General features: G+C 38.2%; 1 protein-coding gene across 2 annotated transcripts in view; it reads left to right on the top strand.

Moving 5' to 3' along the window:
• The window catches only part of LAMA2 (laminin subunit alpha 2), a 661,080-nt gene that overhangs the window by 391,272 nt on the left and 253,482 nt on the right, over positions 1-16,326 (top strand). For both annotated transcript variants that reach the window (XM_046006188.1, XM_046006187.1), the window contains exons 18-19: positions 6,809-6,895; positions 15,057-15,268. In XM_046006188.1, coding sequence (XP_045862144.1) covers positions 6,809-6,895; positions 15,057-15,268 — 299 coding nt within the window. The remainder of the gene's footprint in view (positions 1-6,808; positions 6,896-15,056; positions 15,269-16,326) is intronic.

Raw genomic sequence — 16,326 nt, 5'->3', positions numbered from 1 at the left:
CTAATATTAAAGTATCAGAGTTGGAACTTTACGTTTCAAGTCAATGTGCTTTCCAGTCCTCTGCAGTCTACATTGAGAACTTCCTTAAAGAGCACACTGAATTTTAAGTGATACCGATAAAAGCAATTAAATGGAAAATTAGGTCAACATATGTTAGTGATCAAAATATTTCCAGAGTATAGGGCATGAGCCTGGATGGACACAAAACTGAAGATCCTTTGACAACAAAAGGTGTCAGAAAAAGAAGCTAATGGGAAATATACTGGAAAATAACGAATATATGAGAACAAATTAAATTTCTTCATAATCTATGGTTAGTCAGTCCAGTGTTGGCCATAATATGACACAACTCTTGCTCGCTGGTGTACTTGAGAAGGGTACAGAATGGAGAACCTGCTCATTCACTGTGGCTGAGTGAAATTCTCCAGAACCATCCAATATACTCAAAACTCAGTGTTCAACACTCACTTTCACTGGGTAAAACAGAGGGACCGCATTTGGCCTCTCATTTCTTTTGCACTCCTTTCTTCTCAGGCAAAATGTCATAGTCACCAGCAGAGCTATCAATCCAGCAGAGCTGCCATTGATTGTACAGTGTCAATCCTAGCATAATACATTTGGAGAATTATGTAATTGATAGGATATGTACATCTAATGGACTTATCCTCAAGTCTGGCCAACATTACTATAAATGCAGAGGGACCATTAGAGAACTTTGCTTGGGTAATTATAGGCATTCATGGCCCATCCTTCTCTGCTTGCTGTGCTTCTACTTTAATTTTAATAATGTGCTCTAATTGTGTGTCTAATTGTGAAAGGAATGTGTCTAATTGTGAAAGGAAAGAGGACATCAGCATCACCATCCAGCATCAACAAAGGGATTGGGTCCAGTTCCAAGGATGGTATTTCCTAAAGTATATATATTCCAATTTTGTATAATTATGTAGCTCTTGATTTAAAAAAAAAAAATAACTCTGTAACATCTGTGACACCAAGTATTTAAAGATCCTGCAATTTTTGAGATGTCTCACTTATATTAAATAATTATTAAATAATAATTTTATCTTTAGAATGGAAAATAGAGTGGCAACCAGTTTTAAATTCCAGCTTCAAATATAGCTTTTTTTTCCCCAGAAAGAAAGAGGAGACAGTGATAATCCACTTAGTTTAAAAATGCTACTTTTGGGTTTAAAGTTGTAAAGACTTTTAAATTTAAAACAACACAAAACAATAAGATTGTTTAGCTGTGTAATTGTGATTAGAAAAATCCTCTGTAATCTAATGACCTGAAATGTTTTATTTTGAAATCACTAAATAATGAGACAGGGAAACTCTCCATTTAAAAAAATTTTTTTCAAAAAGTCATTACTATTATAATCTGAGTTGAAAACTCTGAGGAATAAATTGAATATTCACAAATAATCCAGAAGATGGGATTCAAATTTTCGCAGGTTATTAAAAAAAAATCAGCTAAAGGTTGCTGCAACCTTCATCTAGAAGTATAAGGCTTAGTGATCGTTTTGCTTTGGTGATTTATCTATTTAATCCCTGATCATAAATCTTACAGATCACAAGCATTTTGGCTGCAAATTTCTTAGATAATATTGCTAAATAAATCAAATATGTAGGGAGATAAAGATAAATTGGTATAATTATTATGATATATGAATACAGACAAGCATATAATATTTAAATTATACATATATATCAACTTCATCAACTATTCACAGTGTCCACTGTTTGCTTACACCTCTCATCTTGGTGATGTATATATTTTAGTTATAGATTGTAACTAGGTAGTGAAATTTATCTCTAGAGAAGCAAATAAATATGCAAATATTTCAAATGTTTTATACTCATTAATTTCTAGTATCGTATAACTTATAAATTAAATATAATATGAAAGAGACACGTGAATGTCCGCCCTTGAACACTTAGAATGTGTTTGAGTAGATAATATCACTGAAATCATTTGTATAATAAAATTCAAGATATTCTTTCCACAAGACTGGACAGAGTGTAGGCCCTCAATAGTGGCCTATTTACTAATACCGTTTTGAACACCACTTCTTTGTGTGCGTCAGGAATGCTAGAATTTCAATTTTTAAGAGAATGGAACACTCCTAGAACTGACTTCGAATTATTGCTGTTGTAATTAGTACTTTTTTAAAAAAAGATTTTTATTTATTTATTTAACAGAGAGAGGCATGGTGAGAGAGGGAACAAAGCAGGGGGAGTGGGAGAAGGACAAGCAGCCCCCCTCCACCCCCCCCCACTGAGCAGGGAGCCCCATGCGCAGCTGGATCCCAGTACCTTGGGATCCTGACCTGAGCAGAAGGCAGACGCTTAACTACTGAGCCACTCAGGTGCACCATGTAATTAGTACTCTTAATAGAGAAATAGAACTGTTCCAAGACAGAAGGTAAATTTAAGAAAATACTCAGCAACATTCTTTAGAAATCTTTGGGTGTGTTCGATGTTTCAGAGCACTTTTGTACACATTGTTGTATGTCTCCATGAGCAATTATGATGTATTTTACCAGTCCATCATACCAAAAGGGAGAGCTAAACTCCAGAGAAATTAAATGCCTTGACCATGATCATTACAGCTTGCTTGTGGCAGAACCAGTATTAGAACCCATATATTCTGATTCACCTCTCCGTACTTCTTCCAAGGGGGCTATAGAAATAAAAACAATTACAGAGACATTGAAGAGAAGCAAGAAAACAAAAGGAAAGAAAAGAAAAATGAACACAACTTCATGTTAGACCACTGCAAATATTCATCACAGGAAACGATCCCAGGGTTTGGCAACAGTTAGGCTAACACAAATGTAAGGGATTAGGCATGATGAGATAATGCAGGCTTAATTAACAAGTAATAAAATACCTTAAAATGGAAACAAATCAACATACTTTGCCAAAAACAATCTAAAGTGTTATTAAATGGCAGCTACAGTTTATCGTGGCACTTTGTGACGTGCTTTTTGCTTTCACATTTGATCAGAGTGAAAGGCTTTACTAGGTCGATCATATTCTTTCATTTTGCCGAATGAGAAACTCAAGTTTAGAGGACAAAGAGCATCCAAAGACATAGAAAATAACACAGTTCTAATGACAAAATTCAGGGATGGACATTAAATCAGATTTCATATCATCTGATATGAAATGAATTATGATATATGATTATGATGTATGAATACGGAGTAAAATTATTAAAGGTAATTAAAGAAATACATGTGTTTGCTCAATGGTTCTCCTGAGAATAAAGATAGAGATTATTGACCTGAAAGAAGAAAATCTTACAGAGACTCTTCAGAATTTCATGGGGCCCAAACAGCAGTCACCAAGTGAAGGCGTTTTCCCTTCGTTTTTCTCCCTTCCCTCTCCGTCCTCTGCTCCTTGGGCAGCTGTGACTGGTCATTCTCACTCCCCTCCCTGCACCTCCCTCAGACACACAACACCTTCTTCCTTCTGGGTTCTCTTTCCCTGACCCGAATGTTCCAGGTTGCAGTTGGTTAGCAGGAGTCCTGCTCCCCTATCGTATTCACAAACTTAGAACATGCCCTGATTTTATGACCCTCATCTTATAGTGCTGGAAATTTCGTGCTGGTGGCAAAAGGGGTGGTTATTTCATATCACATCACAGTTCCCAAGAGGCGGTGCAGTTCCCTTTTGCATTAGCTGTGAGAATGCTCAAAGCCATATGTTGACTGCCACTTTCAAAAGAACATACCTTATGATATGTATACATTTTGTGCTTTAAATATACCCTTGATTTTATCTAATTTTTAAGTGTTTTTTCCCTTGAGCCTTAAAGTACCATTTTATCTTAATGTACATATTTTGACAGGTAGAATTAAATCCTTTTTGGAACAAGGCCAGTTGTATTTTTATGTATATATCCACATGTGTTAGCACAAACACCTTCATGTTATAATATATATATTTGCATATATATTCATATATATATACACATAAATATACACAGATTACATACTTATAAATGGATCATTATAAATCTAAGAATCTATGTTCAGCCATTAAAAAGAACTATTTCCATGTGCAGATCCTTATTAGGTAGTCGACCAGTAACTTCTCATCCTCCTCCTATTTGTGGAAAATGCCTGCTGTTCTTGGATCCCATGTGTCTTCTGTGGCATGAAGTGGATAATTCAGGAAGCAGAATACAAGCTCTCTTCTGATGGAGAGCTAGCCAACTAGAGTTAAGTGACATAATCTTGGAATTACTGGAAGCCAACGATGATCTTATAGTTCCCTCTTTCTGTCACAGAATAGTTAGCTTCATATTTTAGCCAAAATCAGTGTCAAGTTGCTTGCTACATTTGCCAAAATAAATTCTGTAGATATTTTCTATTGTACATATTTAATTCCCATTCTCTTCTTATTTTTGTTGTTGAATGACCTCTTCCCTATACTAGTAACTGTAATTATAGCGGCAAGGGAGTAGACCTTTAGTTTATGTTGTTTAAAGAATATTGAATCACAAATACATAATTTATGAGGATGTTTTATTTAAATGCATCATGTCAAGTGACGTATTGCCAAAAGTTTAAACTTATTTAATTCTTACCAGTAGAATGAATGCTGGCTGGTTACAGGGAAAGGAGAATGTCAAATTAGAAATGAGAAGTCCTAGATTCCATGCTAAAGGCTCTTGGATATTAGCTATGACCTTGGGCAAGACAAATGATGCCTGCCCCAAACTGCTTATAAGATTTTTGTGCAAATTTGATAAAAGTATTTGTAAAAGTCCTCTGAAAATGTAAAGAGCTAGTCAAATCCAGTATATTGTTATTCCTTATTTTTTTTTCCTGAAAAATTACTGATTTTTGTCAGTAGGTGCATTTTACTTTACTTCTGTTGGTTTTAACTGACACGAGTATATTTAAGAATTTGAAATCTATTTTACAGTTTTAAAGTGTCAGAAACCCTGTCAAGCTCCTTTGACATGACTTATGGTAAACTGATTTAGGATTTTAAAAAATAATTGGTATGGTTTTCTTTCAATCGCTGGAGTCCCATATGAGTGAGAGACCCGGGGCTTTTAGTTAGAGTCATTTTGTCCCTAGACAATGAGACAGTTATAGAATGCCAATTTTAAAATAAGACATACATGTATTCCAGAGATTTGTCAAAATCCAGTCTTCTCTTTTATGTCTGGAAACAATAGCAAATCACAAGGTGAGGAGGGAAAAAAAATCTATTTCCATTTTTACATGGGCCTTGTTTTCTCCTGTCCAGTCATTCACCTGCCAAGAAAATCACTCCTGGGGAGGTCCTTTTGGGGGCAGGTACCAGGCTGCTCTCCAAAAGATGGCCCTCTTGTCCCTGAGCACAGGCTGGTTGACTTGGTTCTGCTGCTCGTGGCAGCCTCCCCAACCCCTTAACATGGCGTTCTTTTATCTGGGTGATATTTGTAATTCAAGGTAGCCCAACCCAGGCTTCCCCCCAGCATTACCTCAACAGATTCATTTTGACTTTTCCACTAAGTTGAAATGTTTTAATTGATAGAAGTCCTTGGTTCTAATAGCTTGCTACTATCAAAAAAAAAAAAAGTAATTATTAAATCTTTGCAGCACTGCTCTGAATTACTCCAGAGGAGTAATATTCAGAAATCGTACCTGTGATCTGACCTGCACAAAAGTCAAGGAAGTATTCCAAAGGGATTCAAGTGTCAGGAGCAGAACAAGATCCTACTCGCTTTAATTTGTTGTTCGCTCATTAATTCATTTAGCTATCAAGCAAGCCTCTATTGAATTGTCCTGTCCTATAAAACAGAAAAGTAAGTCTATTTAGGGGAAACATAATGGGAGAGAAATTAATGGGGGGGGCATTTTATTTTTAAATGGTAGAGCAGCAGAACTCACAGAATTTCAGAAGGGTTGATGGCCTTTCAGAGAGCGAGCATGTCAATCTTGGGGTAGGAGTTCACGCATGAGGGGTGCCTCTCACAAGGCAAAGAAGGATGTCTAGGCTCATACATGTTTTTGAAGGCTGGCATATAATTCTGTAATCACTCTGCTGGATCTTAATTTGGTCTTCAGACCCAAACTGGAAATATGTACAAAGAGAGTGACCAACTTCGGAACACCAGAAGACGTGTGATGGCAAGGTTTTGGGGGATGGCTTAGTTGATTGCATTTTTAAGCAAAATCTGCATGCTTTGTCTCTTCTGAAAACTTTTGGAAGGATTTCACCTGCCTAAATAGCATCCCCCTGGGTCCACACGGGCAGCCTCTTACACATATGCACGCATGCTTGCACACGTACCCACGCACCCACACACACCTCCACACACACAGCACCAGGACTGAAAGTCGGAGCCCCATCACAACCACCACTACCACCACTACTTCCAAGATCACATACTGAGTTTTTCAAAATCTCTAACAGATTTTTCTGAGCTGCTTCAAATTCAGAAGGATTTTGGCTAGCAAGAAATTGTACGATGCCGTGTCTTGCCAGGCCTGGGCAATCCGTACAAAGCGACTCTATAGTGCCACTTGTTCCTGATGATCACAGACCCAGAACAGTCAAAAGTCAGTTAATAACATGCCACAAGGCTCCTGCTCTCCACTGGGCTGTATTCCCGTCTGCAGAAATAACAATGTCATTTCATCCTCGATTGGCCAGGCCCTCATCTCCATCTGTGAGACAAGAATGGCCAGCCTGTGTACCCTTTGTCACAGCAGTCCTGGAGACGCAGAGATGAAAATACGCTGCTAATGACTTTGTGTATATGCTTATTCCTTGTCTCTGTTGTTCCCCAACAATATCGACACAGCTTTAGCCCAACATGCCATTTAGACCGAAGTCTCGGAATGATCTGTGATGCTTGTCCCGTCGGGTACTCAGGACCACGCTGTGAGAGGTAAGCATGGACTTCACCGTCTTTCACGAGGATTTCTACCTTGGGAGGTATAAAACCACAGGCATTATCATCCTTCGCACTATTTCAGAAATGCCGCCACACTCGGCGAGGTGAAATAAAGTTTCTCACTGTACTTGTCAAACACATGCATTTCATTTTTATAGTTTATTTATTCTCTAGAAATTGCTCTATAAATCTCCATTCACTCAGAGAGTGTTTGATGAATGTTTTAATCTTAAAGGTTAAGCATTAACCTACAATCTTTCTAGAAAGTACTGCTCAAGTGGAAAGTCATGCACTTTAAGATTTATCTCACTGTCCATGTTGGCACCATTTATTTTTCATAATTAGTTTTTTGTTCTTAAAATGTGGCTTAAATGTGTAGTTCATAGTTCAGCAAGCGGTCCATAATTTACCTTAAATGTATCTGAAAATAGAAATAAAATGTGATTTATTATCACAATGTCTAGCCTCTTCTAATTAATTCTAAGCCTGTATTTTAATTCCTGTTGATTTTACTAGGTTGTTTTGCAGTGGAACCAGGAATATTATTTTATGTAATTTGTGTGTGTGTTTTTTTCCCTGAACTATTTTTTTTTAATATTTTATTTATTTATTTGTCAGAGAGAGTGAGCACAGGCAGACAGAGTGGCAGGCAGAGACAGAGAGAGAAGCAGGCTCCCTGCTGAGCAAGGAGCCCGATATGGGACTCGATCCCAGGACACTGGGATCATGACCTGAGCCGAAAGCAGCCGCTTAACCAGCTGAGCCACCCAGGCGTCCCCTGAACTATTTTTGAAGGAAAGGTTCTTCTGTATTGGTCCCAGTATAAAAATGGTACAAAATTCTCCCATGGTATCATTGACGAGTACACCAACATCTCTCCAGTTTTAGCCCTGGCAATCATCCCCTTTTGCTGCCATTACTGGGGGATGTGGAAAGCAGAGGAAGTGACCTGACCTGCTTTTACTGATTATCACCAAGGCAGACACTACAGAAGGCTATTGCTGCCTCTCCTTTCCTGTCCTCTTGTCACCCTAGTTCAGCCAGGGTGCATAAAGTTAATGAAGCAGGACCCAATCACCAGAGGAGAGAATAGAGTTTAGCCAATAGCTAACCATCTGTGGACGAGGTGCCAGGGATGGTTCCCAGCGTAACAAGAGCTGTTTGTGAGCATGGCAACATCTGTAAATGAGTAAAGGAAGAATAGAACTGAAACAGGGAGGATTTATATGCAACTGAGGAACTGGAGGTCTTTGTATTAATAAGAAAAGAAAAAAAAAACCTGGAGGGCACGTGTATATTACTTGTATATTACTTACTATAATCGTAGGACACATCATTGCTGAAACAGACTTACATCAAATGCCTAACCCCCTGGCTCACTACAGGCAGTCTTTTTTTTTTTTTTTTTAAGCAACTGGAAAATGATAGCTGCTCTATCACACAATGCCATTAAATCCCACTTATCTAGGTGAGCATAGTGTCTGATGTATTTATGCTTCATGCTCTGTATTTTCTGTATATGGTAGACAATCCTTTTTGAACCAGGTAGAGCTGAATGTTCTGCATTTTATTTAACAAAACATCAGTTTAGCAACTATCATGTACCAGGCATGGGGCTTGATGTAGGATAAAAACAGATGCCTTGTATTGTCCTTACCTTCAAGCAGCTCACATCGCTAAAGTGAACGAGAACGGTGGAAGGTATTCCAGAGGCAATTCTAATCTGAATAATCAAAGTTGCTGAAGAAAGAAATACCTGACAGTGAGCATGATTTTCTATTTAAAATCTTTATTAAGTGGCTTAAAAAAAATGGAAATGGACATATGCTGTTTCTAAATGGCGTATCTTCTCTCCAGTTCAAGTTTTTCAGTCAAAAATCATCTTAAATTATTACTATATGGAAGATGGAATATTATGTTTTTTTTTTCTAGCCAGAATTTGGAATAGGGTTTTCCAGGAATATTTAGGGTTTATCATTTCTGTGTATTTATATGAGCTCAGAAGTCCATGATTAGAGGAATTCAAAATATTAGGGGAGACATTTTTGAGGATGTGCAGGCTGAGGTGGAAGGCGAGGCAAGTACAGCTCAGAGGAAGAAGAGGAGCCTGGTTGCATTGAAAATCTTGTAATCAAAACTATTCTGCAAGTGATTGGTGTAATCAGTTTGTGCACATCATCTACATAAAATCAGCATTGGAAAAGTAGAGCAGTGTTTCCCAAACTGTAGATGTTTTTGAAATAGAGTTCTGCGATCGCATAAGTATATGAAGTATCTATTAGCATGTTAAAAGTTCTGACATGTCCTGGATAGAAGACATCTGTTTAATTTCTTTAACTCAGCATTTTCTTTTCTTTTCTTGAAGTGGAGCTGACACCCAGTGTTACATTAGATTTAGGTATACAACGTAGTGATTGGACCACTCTACACATTATGCTATAACTCAGCATTTTCTATTCTTGTGTGACCATCTATATATATATAAAGAACTCAGGTGGTGGACAGGAATTATAACTTTATATTCTTTATCTCAATTTAATTTCTATTTTGAGACCAAATCTCTATATGTGGGAGCTGTGAGAGCTTAGAAACATAATTTCAGTCAGGTATACTTTAAATTCACTCAATGTTATATATCAGTTATATCTCAATTAAAATTTTTTTTTCTTCCCTCCCCATCTCTCAGGCTTGAACCAAATTCTAACAAGCTTAGTTAGAACCAAGAAATTTGAATACTTGAGTGAGTGAGTAAGTGAGTGATTATGTGTATGGTACTGTTTGTGTGTCTATGAGAGTTTATGTGACTGTGAGTGTGTGTAGCTCTGTGTGTATGTGTCTGTGGCTATGAGTGTGTCTGTGTGTTGCTGTGAGTGTGTGTACCACTATGAGTGTGTTTGGCTGAGTGTGTGATTTGTCTCAGTGACTATCTGTTTCTGTGAGTGTGTGTGTCTGTGTGACTATGTGTGTGGCTCTGTGTGAGTGTGGGTATATGGCTCTGTAAGTGTATGTGTGGCTGTGAGATTGTGTGAGTGCGTGGCTCTGTGTGTGTGTGTCTGTGTGTTGTGGGGGGCAATGGACAGATGGTGGTCCAAACACCCAAGGATGTTTCTGCCAACCTCTTCCTTTTTCTGGTCCTCCCAACTGCCTTTCCCTTCAGGTTGAATAACTCTGCACTACTTCCATACCACTAGTAGGGGTGTGGGACTCATTCTGCTGCCTTTAGTCCCCTGGCACCCACCAACACTGTACTCTCATCCCTTCTCCATCTGCCTTTTCTAACTTCATCCCATTTTTCTGTTGGGGATGAATTGCAGCAAGAGGGGCCAAATTCATAGAAATTGTGACTTCTGAAGCCCAAAGTCCAGAAGATTCCTGGACTTTCTGCTTTCATCCTTGTCAGATCTTTTCACTCAGTCATGTAGCACAAGATGGTCTTGCTGCTAGAAATGAGGGAATAGAAACAATCATGATAAAGAGGATGGCAAAACAAGATATGACAAAATATTACTAATTTTTTTTTAGTTGACTCACAATGTTACATTAGTTTCAGGTGTACAACATAATGATTCAACAACTCTATTGGTTATCCTATGCTCACCACAAGTGTAGCTCCCATCCGTCACCATACAGTGCTATCAGAGTACCATTGACTATATTCCCTATGCTGTGCCTTTCACCCCTGTGACTTATTCATTCCATAACTGGATGCCTGTATCTTCCTTTCCCTTCAACCTCCAGCCCCCACCCCTGTGGGCAACTACCATTGTGTTCTCTGTACTTATAGTATCTGATTCTGCTTTTTTTTTTTTAATTCATTTAAGATACTGACTGATAGTCTATAATGTACAACACTAGTTACACTTTTCAGAAACTTTTGCTTGGGGCCAAAGCACCCATACTTTCAGATATTGCTGCTTTCCTCTGGGGAATATTTTAAATAAAAGAGAAACAGAGAGAGAATGAGGGAATGAGGTATTCATCATGGCACTTTGCTAAGATTCTGGACATCTGTCATTGTCAAGCATTGTCAAGGAGGAGAAAAGATAGAAAAACAAAGAAAATACCTTGAAGGTTGAAAAGGGATGAGTGTTGGAGCATCAGGAAAAATTTAAAAGACCATGGAGAAAAAGTGAGCTAAATGCTGGTCACATTTGCTCTACTCGTCACTAAGCTACTTCCAGAATCTTATTCTGAAAGTATATATCATGTATATAATACTCAGCAATATATCATACTTAATGGAGAGACACTTAAAAAGACTGTGGCAGGGCGCTTGGGTGGCACAATCAGTTGAGCATCTGACACTTGGTCTCAGCTCAGATCAGCTGAGATCAGGTCATGATCTCAGGGTTGTGGGATCAAGCCCCATATGGGTGGGCTCTGAGCTCAGTGGGGAGTCTGAGATTCTCTCTCCCACCTCCTCCCACCCCCCGCACCCAAAAATAAATAAATAAATCTTAAGGAAAAAGACTGTGGCAAGTTGACCCAGTAGGATATATTGGACCACATGAAACTTAATGAGGTACAGGGACCCCCAAAGCCCTGTCCCCTCCCTAGCTGGCAAATTTTTAACAGCTCCTCATGTAAGGAGAGAGAGGTCAAAGTCAAGACTCATTTCACAATGGCCACTGAGAGTGCAGAAGGTATTGGAACCTAATTGCTTGTAATTTGGAAAATTCACCTGTAGTTTTATCCGTATGATTCATATTCTAGGTCAGAAATATTTCTTATTGCTTTTTAAGTTTCAATTCGAAAATCCTATTTAGATATTCTCTGCTTCATAAATTCCTGACTTTGAATTGAGTCTAATTGCCATATTACCATGATACTGCTGAGAATTTCTACTCATGCCTGAGTCTCCTTGAGCCCTTGAGTCTCAGATGTGGAGTGTATAGTCGCAGAAATAGAAAAAGCAAGACAGTCATACTTAGTAATACCATTAGCAATATTGTGACTCCAAGTAAGGTTTCAAAGTCTGCTTCTATGTGGTTGTGCAGTTTGTATAATGCACAAAAGTACTCAGCCGAGGGGAATTTAGGAGCTTGTGTCCCGGCTGCTCAGTATGACCACTATCTCTTTGTTTTTCTGCATATGCTTGAAGAGGACCCTTTTCTTCTCCTAATTTGCAGAAAGGAACCACATAAGCAGGCAAGCCCACCCAGTCTTTAACTGATTCAGTCACAGGGGAAGTAGTAAGAATACGTCCCTGTTGCTTAACCACTCCAGCCAACCCTCCTCTGTGACTTCACCAATACTGTTCCCTCTGACTAGGAGCTCTTCCAGCTCTCCTCGTGAGACTCACCCTGCTCAAGTTTTCCAATTCAACCCTAAAAGTACGTCTTTCTTCTCCATGGACTGCAGCATCAAGACTGTGCCTTATTTATATTAGTGTGATGAAATGTTCTGTAGGTATTTGAGGAAGGGCAGGAGAGGAAAAGAGCGAGAGCTTTTCTAGTATGCTCATAGATACTGAAGTACTGTGTTAGTCTATAGATACTGACTGAGACTGTAGGCCACATATGTTAGCCAAAAGGTCTTGAAAAAAATGATGCAGAGGAGGAAAAGAAATCTTGCCAGTGTTGCTCTGCATTTCTCACTGCCATTTCTCTTCACTTCTGCTATCTTCCCTCTCCCTCTGTCATCTCTCTCTGTCTAATATTCCTAAGTCATCAACAGAAAGAACCATATTACAGAACGGCATGTGGCATCTAGAATCTCATCTACATTAAAGGTTCTCTTTCTAAAATATTGCAGTTTGGTATGAAAAAAGTCAGCGTATGTGGAAAGAAACAGTGACTTTGTATTGTCAAAGTATGTCAATGTATGTCCATCTGTAGCAAGGAACCCAATAAACTCTGCTAGGAATTGTCCTCATTCTGCCTTGCGTATGAAAGTGAGAGACCCTGAGATTTCAAATTACAAATAGTTTTTGTAGAGTGAAAAACTGAGAGGCTGGCAAGGTTTAAAGGGTTGTCATTCACACTAATTTTAATTAAGTGACTCCAACTTGATCAGACTATAAAACATGTATTAACAAAAATTATATGATTACCAGTATTATATTCTCTGACCCTAGAATTACTTTTTAATTTCTACTGACACATTTTTATGTCTCTAAAACTACTATGCTATGTATGGAAACACACATACATATACATACCAGTAATAGAACCCGAGTACACACTTTTTATAGAGCAGCATATGAATTATCTATCATGTATATTCAATATGCTTTCTTACATGTTCTACAACAAAAAAGAAAAGAAGCTTCTTCCATTAATCTACTTGATTGCTATTATTTTCTCATGAACAAAGGGTTCCTTTTTATTGTGGGAGAATTGGGGGCTTACTAATTGGTATCTGGGTTGAGAAAAATTCCCAGATCTTACTATATAGTGCCATGTCTCCTGAGGGCAGTAAGTCATTTTGAGGAAAGTGAGCTGAAAATAATGGGTTTTCGTTGGCTGCGATAATGATCATTGTATATCGTTATTCCAGTGGAGCAAAGTCTGTCTCTTAATGGTAAACAAAATGAGATGCGAGTATATGTGGATGTGATCATAAGCTCTGCATATCAAGTAAGGCAAGCAGAATTGGGTTAAAATTCAAAAGTGTCTTCCTATTATCTTTATGGAATACCACTTCTGAAGAGATTGTGGGGAAATTATATGCACTACAATGTTAGTTCATATTTTACAGTAGATAATTAATAAGCAAACATATTTGTGGGTGATGTATTCTTCCAAACAATGTTTATACTGTGACTTTTACAATTTATACAATATTTTGTGAATATAGTTAAAACTAGTAATCTCATTTTTAAAAAATGGTGGTAAAAGGTTAATCCTCTAAAAAAAAACCGATTATTATGGCACTTATAAATGTTCTAGAAAATGCAGAGTCATTAATGACTTTGGCCCATAATTGTGATGTTATTAAAATACCCTCACATGATGTAATGGATTTAAATAATTTCTATTTTGAATGGTAGAGAGCATTTCTCTACACAGTGGCTTATATATCTGCAAGTGGATGAGCATAAAAGTAGTGTACTATTGAAATGATATTCTCCCACATTGTTTTTGTTCCCCTTCAATTTTGATCTTTGCCGCAAAAGACTTTTATTTTGCAAAGGTGGCACAGATGACAGGGCCAGCCCGACTGTAAGACTAGAAAGGCCCTGTTTTGTTTCTCCTTTGGCAAGTGTGGTTTAATATGAAGTGTGAACAAATGTAACTGAAAGAGAAGACAGAGCAGAATATAAATAGATGCCTCCTGAAACCCTGTATCTGTGCATCTGTGACATTAAGTAGCATTTTGAAACAACATATGGATAAAGGGAAATTTAATACAATTCTAAAAATCATCTCTGCTATGCCTTGTAATAAACAAACTTTTTTTCCAATAATATGTAAAATAGTATTTTGTCCTTAAAAAAAGAGAGAGAGAGAGACCTAGAGTTTGCTAATACAAGTTGTGGGCACAATTAAGCATCACCTTACAGCCTGTTATCCCAAGATGCCGGCATACCTGCTTCTTGGGAAAGGCTCTTCAGTGAAAATCTGCCTCTTTATGGAAAGGCAAATATATACAAACCTATTATTAACCCAGAAATACCCACAGCCCCCATGTGAATAATAATGAGACTTTTGAGTCACAATTTTCTATTTAATAAATTCTGAGTTCTCGCTGCTGAATTTCCTTGCAAGTCTGTTTCCTCATAACAAGCTTTTGTTACAACAACAACAAAAAATGTGAACCTTACATATTTGTACAGAAAACAACCAATTAGAGTAGATACATGTGATGGGTTGCACTACAAAGGCTTTCCAACATGGACCTGGATTCCTCCCGAGTGCCAACAGCAGATTTCTTATTATGCTTTGGTCTCGTCTTCGGTGCCAGTGACAAGATTTTTTTTTTTTTTTTTCCTGGCTGAAATCTAATTACTAGTGGGGCTGGCAGGATTTCATCTTGTATCTGCACTGCAGTTATTGAAAAACATTTTTTAATCACCTTGCATTCGAGAGAAGGAGCACTTAAAAGGAAAGCTTATCATCCTGGGAGAGGGTAGCGTGAAAAATATATAAACATTGCCCCCAGTGGGTTTTGTGAGTTCCTCCCAGATACTCACTGATGAAATTTTTCCCTGTAGGTGTGCAGAAGGCTATTTTGGACAACCTTCTGTACCTGGAGGATCATGTCAGCCATGCCAATGCAATGACAACCTTGACTTCTCCATCCCTGGCAGCTGTGACAGCTTGTCTGGCTCCTGTCTGATATGTAAGCCAGGTACAACAGGCCGCTTCTGTGAGCTCTGCGCTGAAGGGTATTTTGGAGACGCCGTTGATGCAAAGAACTGTCAGCGTAAGTCCTGAACTACTGACGCCCCTGACAGAATTGATGCATTGCACCTCAAAGCAGCTGATGAGTTCTTGATTGGGGATTGGAGGGAAGGAAATGAGGTGGATACATGTATCATAGAAGCAGAGCCTGTACACAGAGTCTGCAGCTCCTAAAATATTTCTTTGTACAAGTAGAGTCCATCCTTTGAAAATTGCTGCCTTATCAAAGGGTTGTTTTTTAAATGATGCACACATTTTTGTTTACATGTGCAATGAAGATGAGTAAAACAAACTTATGCCCACAATAGGAGAGAAGACCTTAGAAATTAGGTAAGCCCCATTTATCCTTATTGTGTATCTCATGGTAATCGTTTTCTTAAAATGAATTTATCTGTCCCTATTACTGCTTTGGCACCTGTTTGTAGGTGTTCATCTGTTATGCTTTCATATGTGAACTTTACATTCTTGCGTTTCATAACAGGTGTCAAATTCTGCCCATATTTCTACGCAGTGGCATTTGTAATTGTTGAATGATTGACCTTCACCTTAGGACTATTCACAGAATGCTATTTCCACATTTCCTTTCACAAAATTGGCTATTGTAGGGCCTCACCCATGTTAATCAGTTCATTTCTCCTGTCACTCCCTCCTTAGCTGTCTTATTTGACACTGCATATAATTTACTAATGCTTCGTATTAGCAGTAACATAATATGCAAAGGAAAGCTTTCTGTGCAGAGTCCAGTGGAAGGTGAGTCCGTGTCTGCTCCTGAGCATTTTATGTCATCCTCGACTTCACCTGCTGCCATAATCTGTACGTAGGTCAGGTTATGATATCCACAGTTCACTTCTGCCCGCTTCATTATGTAAGAAGGGGTTCTTCCAGTCATTCCGTTGGGACCTAGGAGCTGCAAAATTATAGAAACCACTGTAGTGTCTTGCTATTGTCCCTGCTCTAAGCACCCAAAGGCCAGGTAGGAGACCTATTTCAATAACAAATGCACCTTTCTTCTCATAGGTTTGGAAGATGAGTGCCAGCCTTTTGTACTTTAAAAATGACAGCTTGTTAAATTAAAAACAA

This window comes from Meles meles, chromosome 5 (genome assembly GCF_922984935.1).
Source record: "Meles meles chromosome 5, mMelMel3.1 paternal haplotype, whole genome shotgun sequence".
NCBI lineage: Eukaryota > Metazoa > Chordata > Mammalia > Carnivora > Mustelidae > Meles > Meles meles.
The sequence above is the reverse complement of the archived record's forward strand: the minus strand, read 5'-3'. Positions and strand labels throughout refer to the sequence as shown.